Source organism: Mobula birostris, chromosome 1 (genome assembly GCF_030028105.1).
Source record: "Mobula birostris isolate sMobBir1 chromosome 1, sMobBir1.hap1, whole genome shotgun sequence".
In the NCBI taxonomy this organism is placed as follows: Eukaryota; Metazoa; Chordata; class Chondrichthyes; order Myliobatiformes; family Myliobatidae; genus Mobula; species Mobula birostris.
In genome coordinates, this window is record NC_092370.1 from 141,251,241 (window position 1) to 141,276,311 (window position 25,071).

Sequence of the window (25,071 nt, forward strand, 5' to 3'; positions counted from 1 at the left end):
CCAGTAAGCCTGATGTCAGTAGAGGGTAAATTATCTGAAGGTATTCAAAGGGATGAATATTTAAGTATGTGGATAGACAGGGGCTGATTAGATGGAGACTGGATCAGATGGAGACTGATTAGTCAACGTGTTTTTCTGTGTAGTAGGTTGTGTTTAACCAATCTTTTGGGTTTTTTTTGGAGTTTATAAGGCAACTTGATGAAGGAAAGGCAGTAGATGCTGTCAATTGACAAGGTCCTGCATGGAAGGCAGGTCCGGAAGGTTCAGTTGCTTGGTATTCAGGTAGTAAATTGGATTAAACATTGGCTTCGTGGAAGAAGCCAGAGAGTGATTGTAGATGGTTGCCTCTCTGACTGGAGGTCTGTGACTAGTGGAGTACTGCAGGGACTGGAGCTGGGTCTGTTGTTGTCTGTCATCTATTTTAATGATTTGGATTATAATGTGGTAATCTGGATCAGAAAATTAGTGGTTAACACCAAAATCGGGGCCATTGTAGATAAACAGTGAGGAAGGATATCAGAGCTTGCAGCGGGATCTGGACCAGATGGAAAAGTCTGGCTGAAAACTGGCAGATAGAATTTAATGCAGACAAGTGTGAGGTATTGCACTTTTGGAGGACAAGCTAGGGTAGGACTTACACTGTGAGCAGTAGAACATAACAGGCCTTTCAGCCCACAATGTTATGCCAATCATGTAACCTACTCTAGAAACTTCCTAGAATTACCCTTCCAGATAGCCCTCTATTTTCCTAAGTCACATGTACCTATTGAAGAGTCTCTTAAAAGACCCTATTTCCTTCACTGCCACTGCCGGAATTACAGTCCATGCACCCACCACTCTGTGTGAAAAACTTACCCCTGACATCCCCTCTGTACCTACCTCCAAGCACCTTAAATTTATGCCCCCTCGTGTTAGCCACTTCAGTCCTGGGAAAAAGCCTCTGGCTATCCACATGATTAATGCCTATTCTAGGGTATAGTAGGGCATTGAGGAGTGTGGTAGAACAAAGGGATCAGAGAATACTGATCAAAATTCCTTGGAAGTAGTATCAGAGGTAGATAGGGGTGTAAAGAAAGTTTTTGGAACATTGGCCTTCATAAATCAGAGTTGTGATGTTAAGTTGAAGTTTTATAAGACAATGGTGAGGCCAGATTTGGAGTATTGTACACAGTTCTGATCACCTGCCTACAGGAATGATATCAATAAGATTGAAAGAGTACAGAGAAAATTTATAAGGATGTTGCCAGTATCTAAGGATCTGACTCATACGGCAATATTGGATATTTGCTGGAGGTATACATAATTATGAGTGATATGGATAGGGTAAATATAAGCAGGCTTTTCCACTGAGGTTGGGTGAAGCTAAGACTCAAGGTCATAGATTAAGGGTGAAGGGTGAAATGCTTCAGGAGAAATTGAGATGGGAGCTTCACTCAGAGGGTGGTGAGAGTGTGGAATGAGCTTCCAAAGGAAGTGGAGGATGCAGGTTCAATTTGAACACTTAGGAGAGGTCTTGGATAAGTACGTGGATAGTAGAAATAAGGTGGACCCTAGTCCATGTGTGGGGCCAGGTAGAATAACTGTACAGTATGGACTAAATGGGCCGAAGGACACATTTCTATGCTGCAGTGCTCTATGACCCTGTACTTGGAAGCTTGAGGCATTCAGTCATCAGACCTGTAAGACTGGCACCAGATTTATTATCACTAATCATAGAAGCAAGGTTTCTAAACCCATTTGATCTCTTGCCTACATGTAATATAATTGATCCAAAGGAGTCAAAAATAACTGTGGTGTTTTAGATTAAGAACAGAGGATATAGTAACATATTTAGGCCATTCAAACAAATGCATCTGCTCCACCATTCAATCGCGGCTGATTTACATTATGTTTCAACTCATTCTCTTGCCTTCTCCCCATAACCTTTGATGCCCTTACTAATGGAAAACTTATCAAACCCTTCTTTAAATTTAACCAATGACCTAATCTCTACAGTTGTTTGTGGAAATGAACTTTTCAGATTCAGCATCATCCAGCTAAAAAAAAATTCCTCCTCGTCTCTGTTTGAAATGGACATTTTTGTATATCGAATCTCTACCCTCTGGTCCTAAACATTTCATCTCCATGCCCACTCTACAAGCCTTTTAATATTCTGTGTGGCTAGGTGACCTTGGCTTCACTAGAAGAGAGATCAAGTCAACCAGCAGGGCTGTAGCTGAGGCAGCAGAGAGAGGATCATTATGGGTGTGGACCAAGTATGTCCAGAGGGGCAGATAGTCAGACAGTGAATCCATCTTTTGCAAACCCTTCAGTAGTTGCATAGACACCTGAAGAGTAGACTACCTGTTGGATGGAAGCGACCAACAACTCTGATAGAGGCAGATGCCAAGTTTTTAAGCTCACCAGTGAGAGATGGTGCTTTAGAACTGCTGGCCCACCACCTTGAGGGAGTCTTGATCATAAGTGGGCCGAAACTCCTGAAGACAGGTGGCAGATCAACTGATGATCCCACTGGTGATAGCACAGGACAGTTAACATCTTAGTCCAAGTGTATTTTCAATCCTTCAATAAGTTTCAATGAGACACTGCTCATTCTTTTAAACTCCAACGAGAACAGGTCCAGAGCTATCAAACACTCATATATAATACCAGGAATGAAAGGGTTAATTCTCATCGAACTCCTCTAGACCCTCTCCATGTCAATACATCCTTCCTTAGACATGGGACCCAAAACTGCTCACAATATTCAAACAGTGTTCTGACCAATGCCTTATAAAGCTTCAGCATTTCATCCTTGCTTTTATATACTAGTCCTCTTGAAATGAATGCTAACATTGCATTGCCTTCCTTACTACCAACTCAACCAGCAAGTTAACCTTTAGCGAATCCTGCACCAGGACTCCCAAGTCTCTTTGCACATCTGATTTCTGAATTTTCTCTCCATTTAGAGAATAGTTTACACCTTTATTCCTTCTATCAAAGTGCATGACCATACACTTCCCTATACTGTATTCCATCTGACCCATTCTCCTAATCTGTCCAAGTCCTTCTGCAGACACCATGATTCCTCAGCACTATCTGCCCCTCCATCTACCTTTGTATCATCAGTAAACTTGGCCACAAAGTTATCAATTCCATCACCCAGATCGTTAACATAAAACGGGAAAAGTAGAGGACCCAACACTGACCTCTGCGGAACACCATATTTCACTGACAGCCAATCAGAAAAGGCCTCCTTTATTCCCATTCTTTGCATTCTGCCAGTCAGCTAATCTTCTGTCCATTCTAATATCTGTAATACCAATGGCTATTATCTTGTTTAGAAGCCTCATGTGCAACATCTTGTCAAAAGACTTCTGAAAATCCAAGTAAACAACATTTACTGACTCTCCCACATAACGGTCGATTAACATAGCCCTGTTATGTCATCAAAGAATTCCAACAGATTTGTCAGGCAAGATTTTCCCTTAAGGAAACCATACTGAATTTGGCCTATTTTATCATGTGCCTTTAAACCTTGTTTATAGTTATCTTCTGTTGGTTTTTGAAAAGCTTCCTATTCCTCTATCATTTGTCATTATGAAATGCACTGTGTTGAATGAGACACACCAACTGATCAACAACATCTTTACCGGAATCAAGTTTACCAGAGAAGAGGAGAATAACAGCCGACTTCTATTCTTAGATGTAGTGGTTGAATGACAAGTCAACAGTGAATTTCAAACAAGTGTCTACCAAAAGGCAACTCACACAGGTCAAATGCTGAATTTCCACAGCAACCACCCAGGCATCCACAAGCAAAGCTGCATCAGGACATTATTCAAATGGGCCACTACACATTGCAGCACAGCACTGCTACGGAACAGTGAAAAAGAACATCTCTTCAAAGCTTTCAAGAACAAGGAATACTCAAGGAATTTTGTTCAGCGCTGTTTGTCCAACCGACAAAATCAAAGAAGCTCACAACGTCCAACCAAGCTGGTCACCCTACCCTACATCAAGAACATATCCAAAATGACCAATAGATTTCTACAACCATTTGACATCACAATAGCATACAAACCTACAGCCACACTATGCCAATGCCTATCAAAAATAAAAGACCCCCTACCTATGACGTACAGAACGAACACCATATACAAAATTCCATGCACCAACTGCGACAAGCATTATATTGGACAGACTGGTAGGAAGTTATCAATAAACGGTACATGAACACCAACTGGCTGTAGACCATCATGATCAACTTTCCCTTATATCTATACGTTGTTACAGTGAAGCACATCAATTCAACCGGACTAATGTTGCTATCCTAGGCCAAGCCCGTCAACACCAAGCCCGAGGCTTTGTTCTCCACTCAAAATTCTATCAACAAGCACATTGAAATGAACCCAATTTACATCCCACTTCAGCATCAAGTCGTCAGTCAAGAGCCAAGAGCCAATTCACACCTGATTACACGTATCAATCAATGAGGGCGACGTTAATCCTACGTAACGGTTGACTAACACAGCCCAGACAACAATTATCACCTAATTGGATTTTAACAAACAATCGTGGTTTAGATAATTGGTAACCAATAGGAATGGCACATTTACACACACACACACACTCACTCATTTACTCACTCATCACGGGACACATAAAAGATGAACAATGTAGATCACCAACATTTTATTTGATGTTGCACAGCTAAGTAATGAAACATCTGCAAACAAGCAAGCCAGCTCGGCGAGCTACAAATCTTTTCCAACATCTTAAATTCCTCCATCTTATGGCTAGTTTTTACAATATTGTATGTCCTTTCTTTGGCTTTTATACTACCTTGATGACCCCCATCAGCCACAATTTCCTCATCGTCCCTTTAGAATGCTTCTTCCTCTTTGGGACGAGTTGTTCCTGTATCTTCCAAATTACTCCCAGAAATTCCAGCCATTGCTGCTCTACTGTCATCCCTGCTAGTGTCCCCTTCTAATCAATTACGGCCAACTCCTCCCTTATGCTGCTGCAGTTACCTTTACGCAACTGTAACTCTGATACATTCAATATTAGCTCCTCCCTCTCAAACTAGGGTGAATTCTATCATATTATGATCATTACTGCTAAGGGTTCCTTCACCTTAAACTCCCTAATCAAATCTGGTTCATCACCCAACACAAATAAGTATAATTGTAGCCTGATGAGTTAAAATGTACGTGAGCTTCATGTGAACAAGAAATTTTATTGCATCTTTGTGTGTATGACAATAAACTAATCTAAATAATTAATCATTCATTGCACTATCAAACCAATGCATCAATACCACTCATGTTTCTTCTTTGCGTAATACAGGTATGAAGTGCTTGAGAAGCTGTTACTCAGGACTTAGTCCCTCAGAGAATGGAGGTGACTGGTCCTTGCACTGTGAGCCTTTGTAGTGGCTGTACTGAGTCTGCAAGTCAGTTGGATGAACTACCACACATTAGACAATCACTACAGAATACTTTTAAGGTGACCACTCTCTCCAGGGTAGACTTCACAAGAACTTTTTTTTTACAAGGCTGTACTCCTCATTAGTCACCTGCATGATTGTGAAACATGGGACTGCATACAAAAGGCAACTCAAACTGCTGGAGCTCTTCTTCATGAGCAGCCTAAGATCCATTATGGGTATCCGCTGATACGGCCGTATCACAAACCTGGAAGTCTTCAACAGGGCAGAGACTACTGAAGCTATGATCCTGAAAGTACAGCTTTGTTGGACCGGACACGTTATACGCACGGAGGACTCAAACCCCTTGAGCAGATGCTCTATGACCAGTTATTACAGGGAAGCAGAAACGTGATAGACCTTGTAAAGGAACGAAGACGGCGTGAAAGCCAGCATTGTTGTCTTGCTCCCCGGCATCTGGATCATAGGGCACGAGACAAAACTAGGTGGCGCGCCTTGATTAAACTTGCTCACAGCAACTTAGAAGATAGGCATCACGGAGACCTGAGGCAGCTCAAAAGAAGAGGAAGGCAGTAGCAACAGCCGTGCCCAAGGAACCAGGACAAGTCCCCGTCCCCACTGTGAACGTCGGTGTCGTTCAAGAATTGGCCTCTACAGTCACCCTCAAACATACCGCAGATGAGCTGCACAAACACAATCGTAATCGTCGAAACCGACAGACAACCAAGACAAGTTATTTCCCGTGGGAGTTAAATAGAGCAGAGCCCGAGGTAGGATATGATGGACGTAAAAGGGGTTGGCGTTGTATCTCAGTAAGTGAGCACAGACTGTAAGTAGGTGGATGAGAGTTGGGAGCACACCTGTTGGTTGTGATCTCCTAGTGAGAGTGCCGCGGTCGAGCTCGCTGGAATGCTTCACTACTGCGGGAAAGGAAAGGAAGGGAAGGGGAGTGGTTGTGATCCGGGCCAGATTCCTTTCTCAGTCCCACTCGCAGCAACAACCGCCGAGGCGCAGGAAGCAAAAAGTGGCGGGGGAGGGCGAAGCTGCAGCTTGCTGTGAAAGATCGGCTGGCGGTCGCGTCGCCGGATCCCCACGGGCAGGCCCTCCCGGAGCCGGGACTCTTCTCACGGAGGATTCCGTCCGGTGCGATACAAGGTGAGAGAGTGCGGCCAATGATCGGCGCCGCAGTCGGTTGGAGTGGGCCTGGGGCGGGCCGATGGCGCTGGTCCAACCCTGGCATGAGGTGCAGTGCTGGGGAAACGGCGCACAAACAGCGGCTGCTCCCCGGGGGTGGGGAGTACCGGCTCGGTGTGTCCACTGTGGGCTAAAGTAGGGACGAGGTACGCTCCCGCAACCCATTCCTCCCAGTCACCCTGTGGACAGTGGGGAAAACTCTCTCATCACCCGGAGTGTGAAAAATCTTTGGAAATTAAAGTACAACTTCCTTTCGTCGGTGGAGCAAGAATTCATGTCCAACTTGTGGCCAACGCCAGTCGTTTCTTTCAAGTGTCTGGGGAAATATTTGAGGAGTTTTGTTGCATGCTGCAGGTGCTCGCTTAGGATTTTTCTACTTTTTAACGAAAAGACGACATCAAATACGTTTTTTTAAGATACGAACCGTTTAAATATAGCTTCTGTTCAGTGAATATGTGTGAAAATAGTTAGCAGTAAGAAGCTGTTTGCCTCACTGAATCTCGGCCTGACCTCCCACACGTTGTGTTTTCCGCACCCACCCCCTCCCATCTGTCAGTTGATTCCAAGTGTTTTATAAAAAAAGTTATGATTAACAAGTACCTTTAAATATATAATTTATATTACTGTTTCATTCTAGTTTGAATTCCTGGGCTCCAATTCCACATGTGTTTGAGACCTGGGAAAATTTCCTTAGTAAAGGCAGTTTTCTGCGTGAATCTTTCCCTTTGGAAGTGGTGTATGTTTTGTAATTTTTAAAATGTGTATCAAAATTACCTTTATTCATAAGTTGTTTACAAGAATAATATGCAATATTCATTATAAATTATTTACAAGAATAAACTGCAATGCTTTTTTATTTTTACATTTATAGCCATTGCAATAAATAGTGTTCTATTACACCTCTTAAAACCAAAGGCGCTGTTGCCACTCATGTGGCCCCCTGGGGTGGTTCACTATTACAATAATCGAGGGGCTTCCTTACCCAAACCGGCTTCTCCCTGTTCAATAGTGGAAAAACCAGCTCTGGTGTAGATGTGCACAGTTGAAATGTTTTCAGTGTTCTAACTTCAGGTGTTTTATTTCCAGGCTTGAAAGGAGGATGAACATTTGGCATTTCGTCACTTCATGGACACTTTCTTAAAGCAAAGTAATTTGCATTGATCAGTACAGTTAATACATTCAAGCAGCAGAGTGAAGGATGCAGTTCATTATCAAAAGTGGATGAAAACTATCGTTTCTCGACATTAAGTTGGATAAAATTATGTTTGATTCTGGAGACGAAGTTCTTCGTTGCTTCCTCATGATGAAAAGTTCATCGCCGATCCTCGTCTGTCTGTTAATCCTGCTAGTGATACCTTGGAGCCAGGGTCACAGCCTATTCACCTGTGAGCCTATAACTTTCCATCGGTGTGAAGGTCTCTCATATAATATGACATTTTTCCCCAATAAATTGGAGCACTATGATCAGGACACTGCAGCCGTTGCAATGGAGGTAGGTTGTGTTCATATATATACACTTCTACATCTGTGTTTTAACATAAAAGGTGAATAATTAGGGAAAAATGCTGATATGTTGATCTATTTTCCTAATTACCAAAAGTACAATTAAATATATTAGCTTTTACCTATAATCCATATTTGTATCACCAGATACTTGTTACTGGGTAGCGAGTCCCTCCTCCTGAAGTTGTTTTTGGTGTTATTAGTGATGTTATGTAAGGCTTTTTCCTCTTTCTTTTCACACCTCTTTTCTGATGAAAACATCTTGCGAAGAAAACAAATTTATTCCTCTAAAATTAGTGGTCAGCAAAGTTTATATTAAAAAATGTATTAAAATGGAAAAGAATAAAAAAAAAAGATTTCAGCATGAACTGATCATGCCTGATCAGTTTAATTGAGTTTTGTGAAAAATTAACCAAGTTGAAAGAAGTTCAATGGATGTTATCAATTTGGATGTGGAATGTGGCCAATAATTTCATAGATGGCTTAGCAGAAGAATTTCCTGACAGACGAATTTTAATACTGATGGTTAGCTACCACCTTAAGTATCTGGTGTTTCACCTACAGTATAGAACATAGAAATTTACAGCATATTACAGGCCCTTCGGCCCACAATGTTGTGCAGACCATTTAACCTTCTCTAGAAACTGCCTAGAATTTCCCTAGCACATAGCCCTCTATTTTTCTTGGCTCCGTGTACCTATCTAAGAGGCTCTTAAAAGACCCTATTGTATCCACAATATTAAGTATTGGCTCTTAAAAGACCCTATTGTATCCACCAATATTGGCTCTTAAAAGACCCTATTGTATCCACCAGTATTAAGTATTTTCCAATATCTACAGTTCGGGGCTTTGATCCAGATAGTACAGGAATAGTGATGCATTTCTGAGCCAGAACACATCTTGGAGATAAGCTTGTGAGAGAGAATATTACCATCTGTCTTTGACTTGTGCCATCTTCGTGGTAAAAATTAAGTTTTAGAAGGTGGCGTGGTGTACTGTGTAGATAGCACACACATCCATGATGGAGAAAATTGCCATTTCCTGCTGGTGCCTGTCAAGCAGTTTGATATGTCCCAAATAGTGTTGATATTCTTGGAAGGGGACTGGGGAGTTAGGAGTCAAATCGCTTACTGGAGGATTATCTGATCTGCCTTTATAATCACTGTGTTTAATTGGCTGCTTCAGTTGCATTCCTGATCAGTTTTATAGGCATCCATTAGTCTCATGAGACCATGGATTTGTGCCTTGGAAGGTTTCCAGGGCACAGGCCTGGGCAAGGTTGTATGGAAGGCCCGCAGTTGCCCATGTTGTAAGTCTCCCCTCTCCACGCCACTGATGTTGTCCAAGGGAAGGGCACTAGGGCCGATACAGCTTGGCACCAGTGTCATCGCAGAGCAATGTGTGGTTAAGTGTCTTGCTCAAGGACACAACATGTTGCCTCAGCTGAGGCTCGAACTAGCGATCCTCAGATCACTAGACTGACACCTTAACCACTTGGCCACGCACCGACACACTCCAAAACTGATGAGGTCATGAGGTGGTTGAATTAAAGGGGAACACTATTGAACTTGAAGAGAGGTGGCTAGAATTCCTTCACCCGTTGAGGGTTGCTGTATGCAATGATGGTCACTGTGTGGTAAGCATTATTTGCTACTTAACAGCTGAAGCCTGGAAGCTTGAAGCCTGGAAGCTCTCCATACCTGATTTGCAAGGAGTCCACTATCTAAGGAGTTGAGAATAATGAATATCAGGCAAATGTAAGCAAATATTCCCACTTTGTCTTAATGGAAGGAGTCCACTGAATTATCTGGTGGGAGCTGGGCTCTTGCAGCAAGGACCTGTGGCAAAGGTGGTTTATCTCTTTCAGCCACAGTCATTTTTTTTTGCATAGAGTAATACTTCCAGCTAGCACATTTTCTCATCCAGTCCAATTGATGTCAATTTTACTTGGGTTCCTTGATGTCAAATTCAAAGGCTGCACTGATGTCAGGGACAAATATTGTCATCTGGCTTGCATTGTTGTGCTTATTTCAAACCTGTCCAATTCAGCACAAAGATTGTGAAACACAGCATTATGGAGTGTTGCTTTTAAAATGAGGACTAGAGTTTGAATTAGAAAATTGTTCTCAATCATTTGTGGAAAAACTGTGTGGGTAAAATTGTAGCCACATGTATCACTTGAAAAGTTTGGTCCTGTTAACTTCTTAACAGCGCTGTCTGTCAAATGCTGTCTGAATGGTTTATATTCATATATATATATATTAAAAGAAAATGCATCGAAGTAATTTTGACTGTACAAATTGGGAACTGGAGCAGTTCACGTACTGTAACTCCTGAGACTGCTCCACTGCATCTGATTGTGACTTCCATTTCCACCTTCCTCTCTACCTGTGGTAAAAATTCACCCCTTCTTTGTCAGGCATGTATGTAATTCTGCCTTAAAAATAGTCTGCTTCACCCTCTAATAGGAAATGCTTTCACCTTAGCTATTTTAATTAGGCAATTTTTAAAGAATACCTTTAGTTCTAGACAATGGCATCAGGAAATATCCTGTCCAGACTTCTTTGGGATCTTGTGTTTCAACCAACTCACTGCCTTTAAACCTCTGCAGGTGTAATCCTATATAGCACAAATCTGAACCTTCTCTGTATTCCTCAAGATAAAAGGACCACACTTGGCTTATGGAGGCTATGCCAGCTTTTAGCAATTCCATCACTCCCTTTCCTGTCCTTTTTACTCCCAACCTTGAGTTGGACAAACTGGGATTGTTTTCCCTGCAGCAGTGGAGGGTGAGGGGAAATCTGCTGGAGGTTTATAAGATCATGAGAGGCATAGACAGAGTAGATAAGTCAGTATCTTTTTTTCTCCCAGGTTGAAACATCTAATACCAGAGGGCATGGTGAGAAGAGGTAATTTCAAAGGAGATGTGAGGGGCAAGTTTTTTGATTCTGAGTGGTGGGTGCCTGGAATGTAGTGGTGGTAGAGGCAGACATATTGGGGACATTTAAGAGATGTTTAGATGGGCACGTGAATGTGAGGAAATTGGAAGGATATGGTCATAAGGGATTAGTTTATCTGGCCATTTCGCTCGGCATGCCATTGTGGGCCATAGGGCCTGTTCCTGTGCTGTACTATCTTATGTTCTATATTCTAACTTATTGTCCTTGGGTGTCACTAAACTCCACCCCCCCCCCCCCCCAGAATTTTTCATCACGCACCTGCCTGGATGTAAGTTGCAGTAACCAGTTAAGTTGCCAACCCACATATCTTTGGGATGTGGGAGGGGCACTGAAGCACTCAGTTGTAACTAATGCAGTTGCAGGGAGAGTGTAAAACTTCCACGCAGTTGGAGGCCAGGATTGAACCCAGGTCATTGTAACTGCAAGACGGCAACGCCACCAGCTTTCCAACTCATCTGTCTTTGTTGTTTTGCAATATGGAGCCTTCCCAAATCTGCTATATTTTGGAAAATTACAATCAATGCATCAATTAACTCATCAACCACTTCTTTGCTATCATAGGACACTGTCCATTGGGACTTGAGTACAGTTGGCTCTGTCTGCCTTTAACTTGTGTGAAATTAAATTAGCATTTAAACAGCTTTCATTCTGGATTTTGGAGAATCACCCCTGACACTCAAATTCTGATGCATCTGTTACCTGTTATCACGTTGACTAATTCTGTTAGGAATATTGAAATGATGAGAATTTGCTTAATTCTCATGTCGAGTGTGTCAGCTGTACTCTTGGGCAAATTATCTGTGTGGGAAGAATGAAGCAAAAAAGAAAATGTTTATTCATGAGCACTTTTTTGACAGTGTTTTTAGTAAATGACCTCTTTTTAAGGTTATCGCAGGAATAATTTTGATTTTTTTTCAACTGAATGTACATTCCTAATTGCCTTTGAAAGGGTAGCAGAGAATTGCCATCTTAAACTGTTAATATTACAGCCTTTGTGGTTATGGCCCTTTGGTGCCGTTGGTCAGGTAGTTCCAGGATCGTACAAAGATCAAATGAGGTCTGTGGGAGTCTGGAAGTCGAGACCCGAAGGTCAAACCCTGGGGTCAATACCCAGTTGTCAGCAAAGTCAGGAGGGCGAAGCAGAAGATTGAAGTCCAAAGCAAGGCAAGTGCTGAGATAGAAGACAGAAGGTAGAGGCCCAAAGGAGCCACGGGATCCCTGGTCACTGGGATTGGAAGTCCGTGCGAGACTGGAAATTGTGGCCTGAAGGTCAGACCTGTAATAGGCAAGTCTTGGAAGCCTGATATCTGCGAGCCTGTGAGAGCAGGCAAAGGACTAGAAGTGTGTGTGTGTGAGAGGTGGGGGTGGGGGTGGGGGGGCAGTGGGGTGTGGAAGAATAGTCTGTTTTGCTGTAGGTTGTCTTGTTACTGTTCTGTTGAACACCGTGGATGTGCTATGTTGGTGCCAGAATGCGTGGCTACACTTGATGGTTGCCCCCAGCACATCTTTAAGTATGTTGGTTGTTAAACAAACAATGCTTTTCACTGTATGTTTTGAAGTAGGCATGATAAATAAATCTGAATCTGATTTACATCAGTAATGTTGAAGGAAGAATGACATCGCAGGCCATGGTCCACCAGGAATGTTGATTCAAGAATAAATATTAGCCACAGCACTGGGGATAACCATTTAACAGGATAATTTTTTTACCTTCAAAATGCACATGAAAGAGTCAAGCCTTCAGTTTGATGCCTATTGAAAGATGTGTCTGTAAAAATGCAGTATTCCCTCAACACTATGACAAAAGGGGGGTCTTTTCTGGTTGGCTGCTTGTGACTAGTGATATTCCGCAGGGGTCAGTGTTGGGATTGCTTCTTTTCATGTTGTATGTCAATGATTTGGATGATAGAATTGATGGCTTTGTGGCCAAGTTTGTAGAAGATACGAAGACAGTTGGAGGTGCAGGTAGTGTTGAGAAAGCAGGGAGTCTGCGGAAGGACTTGGACAGATTAAGAGAACGAGCAGAGAAGTGACCGATAAGTGTATGGTTGTGCTGTTTGATAGGAGGAATAAAGGTGTTTCTAAACAGGAACAAATTCAGAAATCAGAAGTGCAAAGGGACTTGGGAGTTTTCATCCAGAATTCCCTTCAGCTTAACATGCAAGTTGAGTGGATGGTAAGGAAGGCAAACAGAATGTTAGCGTTCATTTGAGAGGACTAAGTTATAAAAGCAAGGATGAGGCTTTATAAGGTATGATCAGACTGCACTTGGAGGATTGTGAGCCGTTTTGATCACTTATCCTAAAAAGGCTTTACTGGCATTGGATGGGATACAGAAGAGGTTCACAAGACGGATTCTGGGAATGAAAGGGTTAAGCTGAGGATCATTTGATGGCTCTGGGCCTGTATTTGCTGGAGTTTGGAAGACCGGTGGGGGGGGGGGGGTGGATCTCACTGAAGCCTTTTGAATACTGAAATATCTTTTGAAGATATCCTCAGTGTTGGAGAGGCTTGTGTTCATTGTGGAACTGGATGATTTTACAGCTTTCTACAGCTTTTTCTGACCCTGTGTAGTGGTCCCTCCATAGAAGAAGGTGATGCAACCAATTTGAATGCTGTTCACGGTACATCCGTAGAAATATATTAGAGTCTTTGGTGACATACCAAGTCTCCTCAAATTCCTGATAAAATATAGCTGATCTTGCGCCGCCTTCATAATTGCATCAATTATGTTGGAGTCAGGATAGAACTTTAGAGATGTTGACACCCAGGAGCTTGAAACTTTTCACCCTTTCCACTGCTGATCCCTCAATGTGAACTGGTGTGTTTTCCCTTGACTTGTCCTTCCTGAAGTCCACAATCAGTTCCTTGGCCTTACTGACACTGAGATTTTGTTGCTTTACCACTCAATCAGCTGTTATACCTTGTTTTTGTATTCCTCCTTGTCACCATCTGATATTCTGCCAATAATAGTTGTCATTGGCAAATTTATAGATGGCATTTGAGCTGTGCCTAGCCATACGTTCATGGGTGTATTGAGACCAGGGCAGTGGTCTAAGCTTGCATTCCTGAGATGCACCAGTGTTGGTTATCAGTGAGGAGGAGGTGTCATTTCAGCTCTGCACTGCCTGTGGTTTCCCAGTGAGGAAGTCGAGGATCCATTTGCAGAGGGAGTACAGAGGCCCAGGTTTTGGATCTTATCAAATAACAGCAGCCTGATGTAGGTATTTATTGTCAGGTTATCTAAGGCCAAGTGGAGAGCCAATGAGATAGCATCTGCTGTAGACCTGTTGTGGCGATAAGCAAATTGCAGCGGGTCCAGATCCTTACTTAAAGCCAATTTATACTTCTGCGTCAAATCTATGCCGTAGGTACAGCGTAGCCACGTATCCTACGCCGTAGCCTGACATGTACCTCTCCAAAAATGTAACTACACGTCGCAGTGACGCAGACCGCAACAACCGTGATTGGTCCACTTGGGAGCATCGCATTTCCTCCTACGCTGCAGTAGCTTCCCATTGGGCGACTGAAGGGCAGGGAAGGAACTCTGGCTACAATGCTTTCCATAATGCCTCTGAAATTGTGGAGGACCCTGTGCTTGACACCAGTTTGTAGCTCGCTACTACAGCCTGTTGACTTCCACCTGAAGCTAAAACTCGAATGGTGATTGCCAGTCTCTGAGTATACTGTGCGTACACTGATGCAAAATAAATGGTTAGAGACAATGAACCAAATCGTCAAATCTACCTGCCGACATCCGAAAATATTTGAAATGCATTTCCTCGTCCGTGTCTCTCAGTGGCCGGACAAGCACAGAAAATTCACCCTCCTTCAGTTTCAGTCACCATTGTTTAAAGTTTGAGTTTCTTCGCATTTTGGCGGTGAATTGCAGAGTGACACAGACACACCAATGCACAAGTATAAATGCTCACAACGGCGTAGGCTACTACGCAGAAGTATAAATCAGCCTTTAGGCAGAATTGGTGCCCTTTTGAAGCTGGTGGGAACCTCTGACTGCAGCAGTGAGAGATTGAAGATGTCCTTGAACATTTCCACACAGGTTTTGAGTGTCCTACCAGGTACACTAGCAGGGCCTGACATCTTGCAAGAGTCTCAAAAGATGTTCTGACATCGGCCTTTGAGACAGAGATCACAGGGTCACTAGATGCTGCAGGGATTTACACAGGTGTAGTTTTATTCTCCCTTTCAAAGTGAGCATGAAAGGCATTGAACTCATCTGGGAGTGAAGCTCCCAGTCATTCATGATGGTGCTTTTCACCTTGTAGAGCTGATGCGCATCTAATTCCATTTCTAACTTAAATTGGAATTGTTTTCTCACTCTTAAAATAACCTCTGTAGTTCATACTTGAACTTCTTGTATAGTTCTGGTTCACCAGTCCTGAATACCACAGATCTTGCCGTCAGCAGACTAGGAATCTCCTGGTTTATCCATGGCTTTTGGTTTGGGTATGTGCGGTATGTTCTCGAAGGTGCACGCTTCATCCATATAGGTCTTGATGAAGTCAGTTACAACTATGTCATATTCACAGCTGACCGTACCACTTGGCGACAACTGTGTAGGGATGGGGTTCATATCCTGGAGATGGAAAGAACAACCAGAAGACAGCAGAAGAGAGCCAGGAGATATGCAGCCATGGTTGCCACCACTACTACATATACATGTTCCAGCTGCAATAGAGCTTGTGGGTCCAGGATAGAACTGTATAGTCATCAAAGATCTCACCGTTAAAGGAGTGGACGTCATCATTGGATTTCAACAGACGACCAAAGAATACTCATTCAGATTAAAAGATGAATACCTGAATATTGTTCAGTCCACCAACTCAAAGTAGCCCTGTAAGTGTTTTTCCATCTCTCTTGGCCATACCTTCTTGGACCTCACCAATGGTACTGCGGTCTTTAGCCTCTGCCTGTGTGCCGCAAGTAGAAGTCCAACCAGGTGATCAAACTTTCCAATGTGCAGGTGTATAATGGCACAGTATCAGACTTTCCAAAGATGAGCTGAATTGCCTGATTATGCTCTAATGTCTTATGGTGTTTAAATGTCCGAGGTTTTTACCTTTGAAATTCTGGGCTGGTACATCTACTGGTAAGTGTATGATATGGTTGAATGTGGTGCCACTGAGCCATCAGTGAGACTAAATTATTGCTGGTTTTTGCTTTAGATGGGAATGCGAACTGATCAAAATGAAATGCAAAACCTGTGGAACTGAACACCAGTTTGAGCATAGAAGTGTCAAAATATAAAGACTATATTCTGTTTGTCTTTGGTCTGCTATCTTTTATATTTGGATGATAGAAATGATGCCAGCAGACTAATTCTGGGACTTGCTCCCAAATGCATAGAAGTTGTCAGCAGCTCTGCCTGCATCTCGCCTCTTTCCTCTTTCCTTTCCTCTTCTCCCTGTCTGCCCATTGCTATGTTTGCTCCATTCACTTGAGTTAGCTTTTGTTGTTTTCCTTGATTGTGGACCAGGGTTTGCATCGGAGTCTGCACCCAAGGTGTGCAGTTTGCCAGGATGGTATGCATTTCTAAAGTATCTGGGTGGTCTGATGTAATACACAACATGGTGAAGGAAATCAGCAGGTCAGGCACACCTAAGGAGAGGAATAAACACTCAACTTTTTGGGCCGATTGTTTACTCCACTCCATAGTTGCTGCCTGGTCTGCTGAGTTTATCCAGTATTTTGTGTATGTGTTACTGTGGATTTCCAGCATCTGCAAAATCTTTTGTGTTTCTGTCTGATCTGATGGTACATGAGTGGAAGATCCAGGCCAAAGATTTGAGCACAAAAATCCAGGGTATTTCAATTTCGTCGTTGAGGGAAGGTTGTACCCTTGGACAAGTATCTTCAATAAGACTTCAACTGTGACTAAGAAAACTCCATCTAGCGGACGGTACATCCAGTGAATATCAAGCAATTTGAAAGGCAGATGATAGTTCTTTTTAACACAAGATAGTTTTTATTCCAGGAGGGAGCAATTGTATTGGGTCTTGCCCAGACTGTGTCTGGAATGTTATGTACATTTTTGATCTTAACTGGTTTTCTTGCTATAGACAGAATACAATGAAGGTTCATGAGACTGTTTCCAGGGGTGTTGGTTTTGCTGTTATTCTCTTTGATTTGAGGGGGATGAGATGCCATCAGACTTTAGAAAATTCCTGGCGGTTTTGACTGGCTAGTTACAAAGAATATATTCACCCCTAGTTGACAAGAAGGCAAAGGTCTCTATGACTTGAAGGATAAGAAATTGTTCACTTTGAGGATTGTGAACCTTTGGTGTTGCCTTTCCAGTTGGCTGTGGAAATTGATCCATTATATTGAAGCAAAAGAGGTTGATAGATTTCAGGACATTAAGGAAATTGAGGGTTTCTAGAAGATGGCACTGAGGTAGAAGACCAACCAAGGTCTTAACTGCATGATCACATGGCCTACGCCCGCATTTATTTCTCGAACTTATATGCTCATGTTGAATGTGGTACTGCTTGAGAAACTGTATGGATTAATACTTTGATGAATTCAAAATAAAAAGAGGGATTTAAAAGCTTAGCAGGTAGAAAATAATTATTTTAGGTGAGATACATCCTCAGAGGCCTTTCGTAATGAAACTGGAAATAGCAAGTTGTTCCCCAAATCCTCAGTCTTAAAGGTGGGACCAGCGCTAAATGGAGGATTGTGAATATTATACATCTCTGACCTCCCTCAGCTCATGTCAGTGAGGAAACTTTTTAAGATAGTGAGTGGTCCAAGACAAAATAATTTTCTTTCTAGAAAAATACAGATAAATTGATGATGACCTAGTGCCACATGATGGACATGAACAAAATTAAAGCTTGAGAGTTTAAGGGACAGCTGTCATGTAATTGTAAGTAATGAGGAAGAATTGTTTTCAGATTTCATTATTTATATTGGGATCAAAAGTTGTAGCCCATAACTTTTTATATTTACTAATGAACCGGAATAGTATATGTGGGGTGCCTTGAGTTCAAGTTTGCAGATGATGGGTATATTGAAAATGTAGTAAGCAGTGCCAGGATAGTAATGGATATCTTTATGCGTTTCAATGGGAAGGATGGGATGGAGGTAATGCACTGCGGGCAGCACAGTAGTGTAGTGGTTAGCACAACACTTTACAGTACAGGCAACCTGAGTTCAATTACCACTGCAGCCTGTAAGGAGCTTGTACGTTCTCCCGTTGATTGCACGAGTTTCCTCTGGGTGGTCCAGTTCCCTCCCACGGTCTAAAGAAGCACTGGTTGGAAGGTTGATTGGTCATTGTAAATTCTCCGGTGATTAGACTAGGATTAAATTGGGGGATTGCTGGACACTGTGACTAAAAGGACTGGAAGGGCTTACTCCAGGCTCTATCTCAGTAAATAAATAAATGTGTTATAGGAACAGAGAAATCTGTGCATATATGGGTTCGAACCTCCAGCTGGTGGGTGCCGTGAAGGCTGTAGGAAAAGTAAGCTGGATCCTTGGCTTTGTCAGAGTACAAAATCATTGACTAGCTTTTATCATTTGGAATATTGTCCAATTCTGGGGACTACACTTCAGGAGAATAAGGAAGTCTGGAAAGGAGGTTTACCAGAATGGTACCGGGGATTCCAAGTTTAGTTTAAAAGTGAAGACACCAAATGTTGCGGATGTTCTTGCTAAATAGGAAGATTAAAGAGCTGTTCATAGGGGGCTTTGAAAGAACCAGTTGGGGGAAAAAGTAGCTCCTTCTTAGACTGGTGGACCTTGGAATACCATAAAACTGGTTAGATAAATTTCCAAAAGAAAAGTTTGAATGGTTTTAAATCAAAATTTTACTCATTTTTGTCATTGATAAAACAAGCCAAAAGCATCTTTCAAAATGTTTAGTGAATGATTAGGTTTGACATAAAGGTCATTCATAATATGTAAATAGCATTTGCTTTGTTCACTAACAATGGAATCTATAATTGATTTGCCCAGATCACTGTCTCAGTGACATTCAGCTGTAAGATTAAGCCAACATGTAACAGGCTATGCTCTCTGTATAGAAAATCAGAAGTTTGCTCTCTTGTGTGGTCAACCTACACTATTTGAAGTCTTTGCAAATATGTGACTTTATTGATTGGAAAGTGACACAACTCCCGTAAGTTCAAAGTACATTTATCATCAAAATTTGTATACATTATACAACCTTGAGATTCATCTCCTAACAGGCAACCACGAAGCAGAGACCCTAAAAAACCCATATATTTATAAAAAAGATTGCCAAACAGCCAATGTGCAGAGAAAAAAAAACAAATCATATAAACAGTAAACACAAGCTAATAGCGTACTGGCTATAAAGTCCACAGAGAGTCCATCCCCAAACCCTTAGTTCAGTGCGGAGCTGAGTAAACCTCACGGAGCAACGAGCTGTACCAGCTGGTCCCTCGCCTTGGGACACTGAGCTTTCCAACTTGGCCCAGCGTGAAAATCATCGTCCAAGCTTCGGGTTTAGTTGTCTCGATACACTCCGTAGCCTGGACCCCACTGACTTGATTTGAAATGTACCCAACCTTTCCAATGTTAGTGTACAAAGCAGTGGTAATCTCAATGCTCCTGTATGCATCAGAAACTTGGACAACATACTGATGACATCTGAAGGCACTTGAAAAGTTCCTTCAACGCTGTCTTCGAAACATCTTAAATATCAGCTGGGAAGATAGAAGAACCAATGTCAGCGTGCTAAATGAAGCAAAAACAACAAGCATTGAAGCCTACGTCATCAAGAACCAACTAAGATGGAGCGGTCATATTGTTCGGATGAAAGACGAACATCTGCCGAAACAAATCTTCTACTCCCAGCTTAAAAGAAGGCAAGCATAAAAGAGGCGGACAACAGAAGAGATTCAAAGACGTCTTAAAAGCCAACATGAAGAAATGTAACATCGACATCAACAATTGGGAAACTAATGCCAAGGACAGGAAACGCTGGCAAGCCATCATCCGAGAAGGAACAGCAACTTTCGAAGCCAACCGATGTACAGAATTAGAAGAAAATGGAAAGAGAGGCAGCAACAACCAAAGCCCGGTCTGCCATCTGGAACTACCTGTCCTGAATGTGGAAGAACTTTCTTTCCTTTTAAATCTTTTTATTGAATTAGTACACAAAAGGTAAAACATATAGAAACCAATACATTGTTACAATATAGATATACAAGAAATATTAATACAAAAAAACAATGCAAACAGCGTAAGTTAGTTACAAAATAACGAGGTAATATAGTTGTATGCTAGTTTTCCATATATATCAACAAGGAGAAAAAAAACCCTGAAAACTCCCCCCCCCCCCAAAAAAAAACTACCGTGAAACTAAGCTACAAAGCAAAGCAATGGGCTAACTAGGTAAATAGTAGACTTAAACAAATTAAACAATCACGACCTCAAACCCGACCTCCACTAATAACAGATAAAATGCACGAAGGGAGTGTATATATGATCAGAGAGAAAAAAAGATGTTACATTAAATGAAAATATTGAATAAAAGATCTCCAGGTCTGTTCAAATTTGACTGAAGTATCATAAAGATTACTTCTGATTTTTTCCAAATTTAGACAAAGTATCATTTGAGAGAACCATAAAAACGTAGTTGGGCATTAATCTCCTTCCAATGTTGTAGAATACATCTTTTTGCCATTAAAATAAGAAATGCAATCATTCTACGCGCTGAGGGGGATAAATTGCGGAAGAACTTTCAAAGCCAAGATTGGACTCATAAGCCACTTGAGAGCCCATAAGTAGAGCAACAGAACGAAGACCATCATCTTCGACCTCGAGGGATAGCCACGGCGACGACGTTCAGTCTATTACTACAAATACCCATTGTTTGTTGAAGTGAACCTCTCTTTGCTCCTCAGGTTCCCTGATTTTAGCAACTCTGGGTGCCATTATTGCCTGCTGTTGCGTTCATTGGCTTGGAGTTGCAGGTTTCTATGCAATGCAGTCACACAGATGGACAAATGCACTTCCAATCTGAATAGTACACACTGCAGTGGGAAGCAGAGACACTTATCATGGCTTTTTCATCTATTGAATGAGGCATGTTGAAACAAATGTGAGGATGGCTCAGAGTTAATCATAGCCCTTTCATTAGTATCTGTCCGTCATATGTAATTGAATCTCCATTTAATTGGAAACTGGTTTGCTAAAATGAACTGAAAGCATCGCTATAGCAACCAATGCAAGGCTGCCAGAATACTGTCTGCTGTAATATTTTCTCAGTCAGATTGTTGGGAACCAAGGGAAAATAGTAAGTTGGTTTAGTGTCAGGAAACAGTAATGATTGATTGGAAATTTGATAAAAAGGAAATTTGTATGTATTTGGTTTTCCATGGTGCTCACTGCTAGGTTTCTTGAATGTTGTGGTGTACATATAAATGCTTCGAGCAAACATGGGGTTTGCAATTTAAAGGCTTTGTCGATGATACTAAAATTGTTACTGTAATTGATACAAAGAAAGTGCTGGACCTCAGGGCGATCTCATTGGACTGATTTTGTGTTCTTAGTAGTGGCAAATGAAAATCACATTGGGAAGAATGTAAAGGAATGTATGGAAGGATGTTACAATAGAAGGATTACAAGTGCAGAGAAACAGAGAGATGTTGGAATGCACGTCACAGAACCAGTGTGAGAAGAGATGATTTGGCCCTTTAAGTGTGTGCTAACTCCTGAAGAGCAATTGTAGTCCCATTCCTCTAACCTCTTCTCGCAAATCTATCATTTCTGAAATGCTTATCCAGCTCCCTTTAAACCACCACAGTTGAAACTACTTCCTGTGTGTCGTCTAGAATATCATAACTTGCTAAAATCTTGGTTTTAAAGAATCCTGTTTAGTTTCAGCTTTTTAGTCAATTTTATTCTAGTTCTTGATGCTCCCTTCTTGCCAATTCGAACAGATTCTATCTGTTGTCTATATTTGAAATACATCAGATCTTCTCCCAACTCCTCTGTTCCAAGAAGAATAATAACAGCCTCTTTATATGCGCAAAGCTAGTCATTCTCGATATTATTTGTCTGTGCCCCCTTAAAGTTCTCCCATCTTTCTTCAAGAATGGTGTTCAAACTGGATGCCATACTCCATTCATGATCGAGCCAGTGTTTTACAAAGATTCATCATGAATACCTTGCATTTGATTTCTTGGCCTTCTCCTCTCCCCCCCCCTCCCTTTTTAAACCACATTCTTAATGAACATGTCATTTTCAATGAACAAATTGCACACATTCCAAAATCTCTCTCCCTTTTAGAAATGTTACAAGATCTCTTCCCATTCTTCTCATTAAAATATTCATATTTCAATGGCCATTCCCCAGCCTATGACCAGTCTACCTAGAGTCCTAGAAAAGTACAGCACAGACACAGGCCCTTCAGCCCATCAGTCTGTGCCAAACCATTTAAACTGCCTACTCGCATCAACCTGCGTCGGGAGAATAGCCCTCCATATCCCTACCATCCAAGTACTTGAGCAACCTTCTCTTAAATGTTGAAACATTGAGGTCAAGCTTGGAATGCACCACTTGTGCTTGTTATTTGTTCAATACTCTTTGGTCTATTTCTGCTTTTTCAGTTTTTTTTATGCTTCCAGGGTCTGCAAATCACTGTCTGTAGTGTGACCAATGAAAGGACTGATTTTAGAATGCATATGGGATGCTTGAACAATATCACACATCTCTCACACAAGAGTAGAGAGATCCTGGTTACACTGTACTGTGCATTAATTAGATTATAGCCAAATAACACAGACTGCTTTTGGCCCTTTTTACAGGAGGCATATGAAGTACAAGACAAAGTGCAGAGGAGATTCATATGCTTGTTGCTAAGGCTAGGAAATCAGAATTTTGTAAAGAGAGGCTATCTAGACTGGGAATGTTATCTCTGAAACAAAGGAGATTTAATTTAGTGTGGAAGACTGAGAGGTCAAATGGATAAATAGAACAGATTATGGCAGGGGAGTGTAGTGGTTAGCACAAGGCTTTACAGTATAGGTGACCTGCTTTCAATTCCCACTGCTGCCAGTAAGGAACTTGTATGTTCTCCTCGTGACCCTGAGGGTTTCCTCTGGGCACTCTAGTTTCCTTCCACAGTCCAAAGACGTGCCGGTTGATAGTTTAATTCGTCATTGTAAATTGTCTCGTGATTAGGCTAGGATTAAATCAGGGGATTGCTGGGTGGTGTGGCTCGAAGGGCTGGAAGGGCATACTCTGCGCTAAATAAATAAATACATTTATTTCTCAATAAATAATACATTTTTTTAATTTATTGAGGTGCAGCACAGAATAGGCCCTCCTGGCCTGTTGAGCTTAGCCCCTCAGCAACCCCCATTTAACCGAAGCCTACTCATGGGATAGTTCACAATGACCAATTAACCTACCAACTGGTCCATCTTTGGACGGAGGGAGGAAACTGAAACAACTGGAGGAAACCCACGGGGTCACGGGGAGAACGTACAAACTCCTTATAGACGGCGGCAAGAATTGAATCATCTAGTGCCTTTGCCAAAGTGATCAGTAACTCTGAGGTCATAAAACATTGAATTTGTCAAGGGATTGGAGGAGAGGGGAAGTTTTCCATTCAGTGAGTGGTGTGGGTCTGGAGCTCGCTGTCTGGAGGGGTAGTCGAGGCAGAAACTCAGCATGTTTTAAAGACCTGAGAACCCTTAGAAAAATAAGAGTGCAATTGAGAAGAATACAATTGAATGCAGGAGAGTTGTGAATTGATGGTACAGGATCCTGTCATTTTCTGCAGCTTTTATTGTCCATTTTTATTCTTGTGTAGTGGGTAGTTGGGTCTAGCTGTGATGAGGCAATGAGAAAGTACAGAAGCCTTGATGTAAGATCTGTACTGCTAAAAGTAAAGAACAGTGTAGAATATTGTTGAGATCAGGCAAATGAGGGGAACCAAGATTGCTTGAAATTATATAGATCACACCCCTAGCACCCTGACCTCCCCACATCTTAGCTTAGTTCTGCGACAGAGATTTGATTGTGACTTGTACACAGGAAACAATTAAATCTGCTTCAGTGAAGCAGCACTGCATCATCTGGAAAGACCATTTGATCTTGTCACAAAATTCATATAGTTTTCTGGACACACAGGTCTCAATGAATAGAAGTATTATGAAGTGTCAAAATACTTCTCCCTGTTTCCATTTTAGTGGTATGCGCAGCTGTGTTTATGGATATAGGCTATTCGGCATGCAACTGAACACTTATTGACAGCAAACAACAGGAATTCTGCAGATGCTGGAAATTCAAGCAACACACATCAAAGTTGCTGGTGAACGCAGCAGGCCAGGCAGCATCTCTAGGAAGAGGTGCAGTCGACGTTTCAGGCCTGACGTCCTGACGAAGGGTCTTGGCCTGAAACGTCGACTGCACTTATTGACAGCTTTGCCTTTGGGGCAACCTTTATATGCAATCCTTTAAGTCGTTGTGTGAGCGCTTTGTGTTTTCAGTGAAGTGACGGTACTGGTTCCTGTCTGTGTGTGCATGTGCTCACCCTGTTACATGAAGGGTGTGCATAAATTTCATCATTTAAAGTCAGAAAGTTTTAAAAGTTCAAAGTGAATTTATTATCAAAGTACATATATGTCACTAAATACTACCCTGAGATTCATTTTCTTGTAGGCATTCACATTGGAACAAAGAGGTGTAATAGAATCAATGAAAAACTACACGAAGACTGACAACCAATGTGCCAAAGAAGGCAAACTGTGCAAATGCAAAAAAGAAACAAATAATAAATAAATAATACTGAGAACGTGAGTTGTAGGGACCATAAGTGAGTCCGTAGATTGTGTTCTATGATAAGTTGAGTGGTGTAGTGAGGAAAGATGTCCGCAATGACTCAGGAGCCTGATGGTTGAAGGGTAATAACTGTTCCTGAACCTGGTGGTGTGCGGGACCTGTGGCTCCTGAACCTGGTGGTGTGCGGGACCTGTGGCT

At 41.9% G+C, this 25,071-nt stretch overlaps 1 protein-coding gene across 3 annotated transcripts in view; it reads left to right on the forward strand.

The window, feature by feature from the left end:
* The first annotated feature begins 5,688 nt into the window (after window positions 1-5,688).
* LOC140200021 (frizzled-6-like) overlaps window positions 5,689-25,071 on the forward strand; it is a 95,134-nt gene continuing 75,751 nt past the window's right edge. The window contains exons 1-2 of one of the 3 annotated variants that reach the window (XM_072262674.1): window positions 5,689-6,201; window positions 7,712-8,117. In XM_072262674.1, coding sequence (XP_072118775.1) covers window positions 7,887-8,117 — 231 coding nt within the window. In that variant the 5' untranslated portion in view covers window positions 5,689-6,201; window positions 7,712-7,886. Of the gene's footprint in view, window positions 6,202-6,242; window positions 6,587-6,678; window positions 6,980-7,711; window positions 8,118-25,071 lie in introns of those variants that run through there. The other 2 variants (XM_072262656.1, XM_072262665.1) reach the window with 2 other exon arrangements.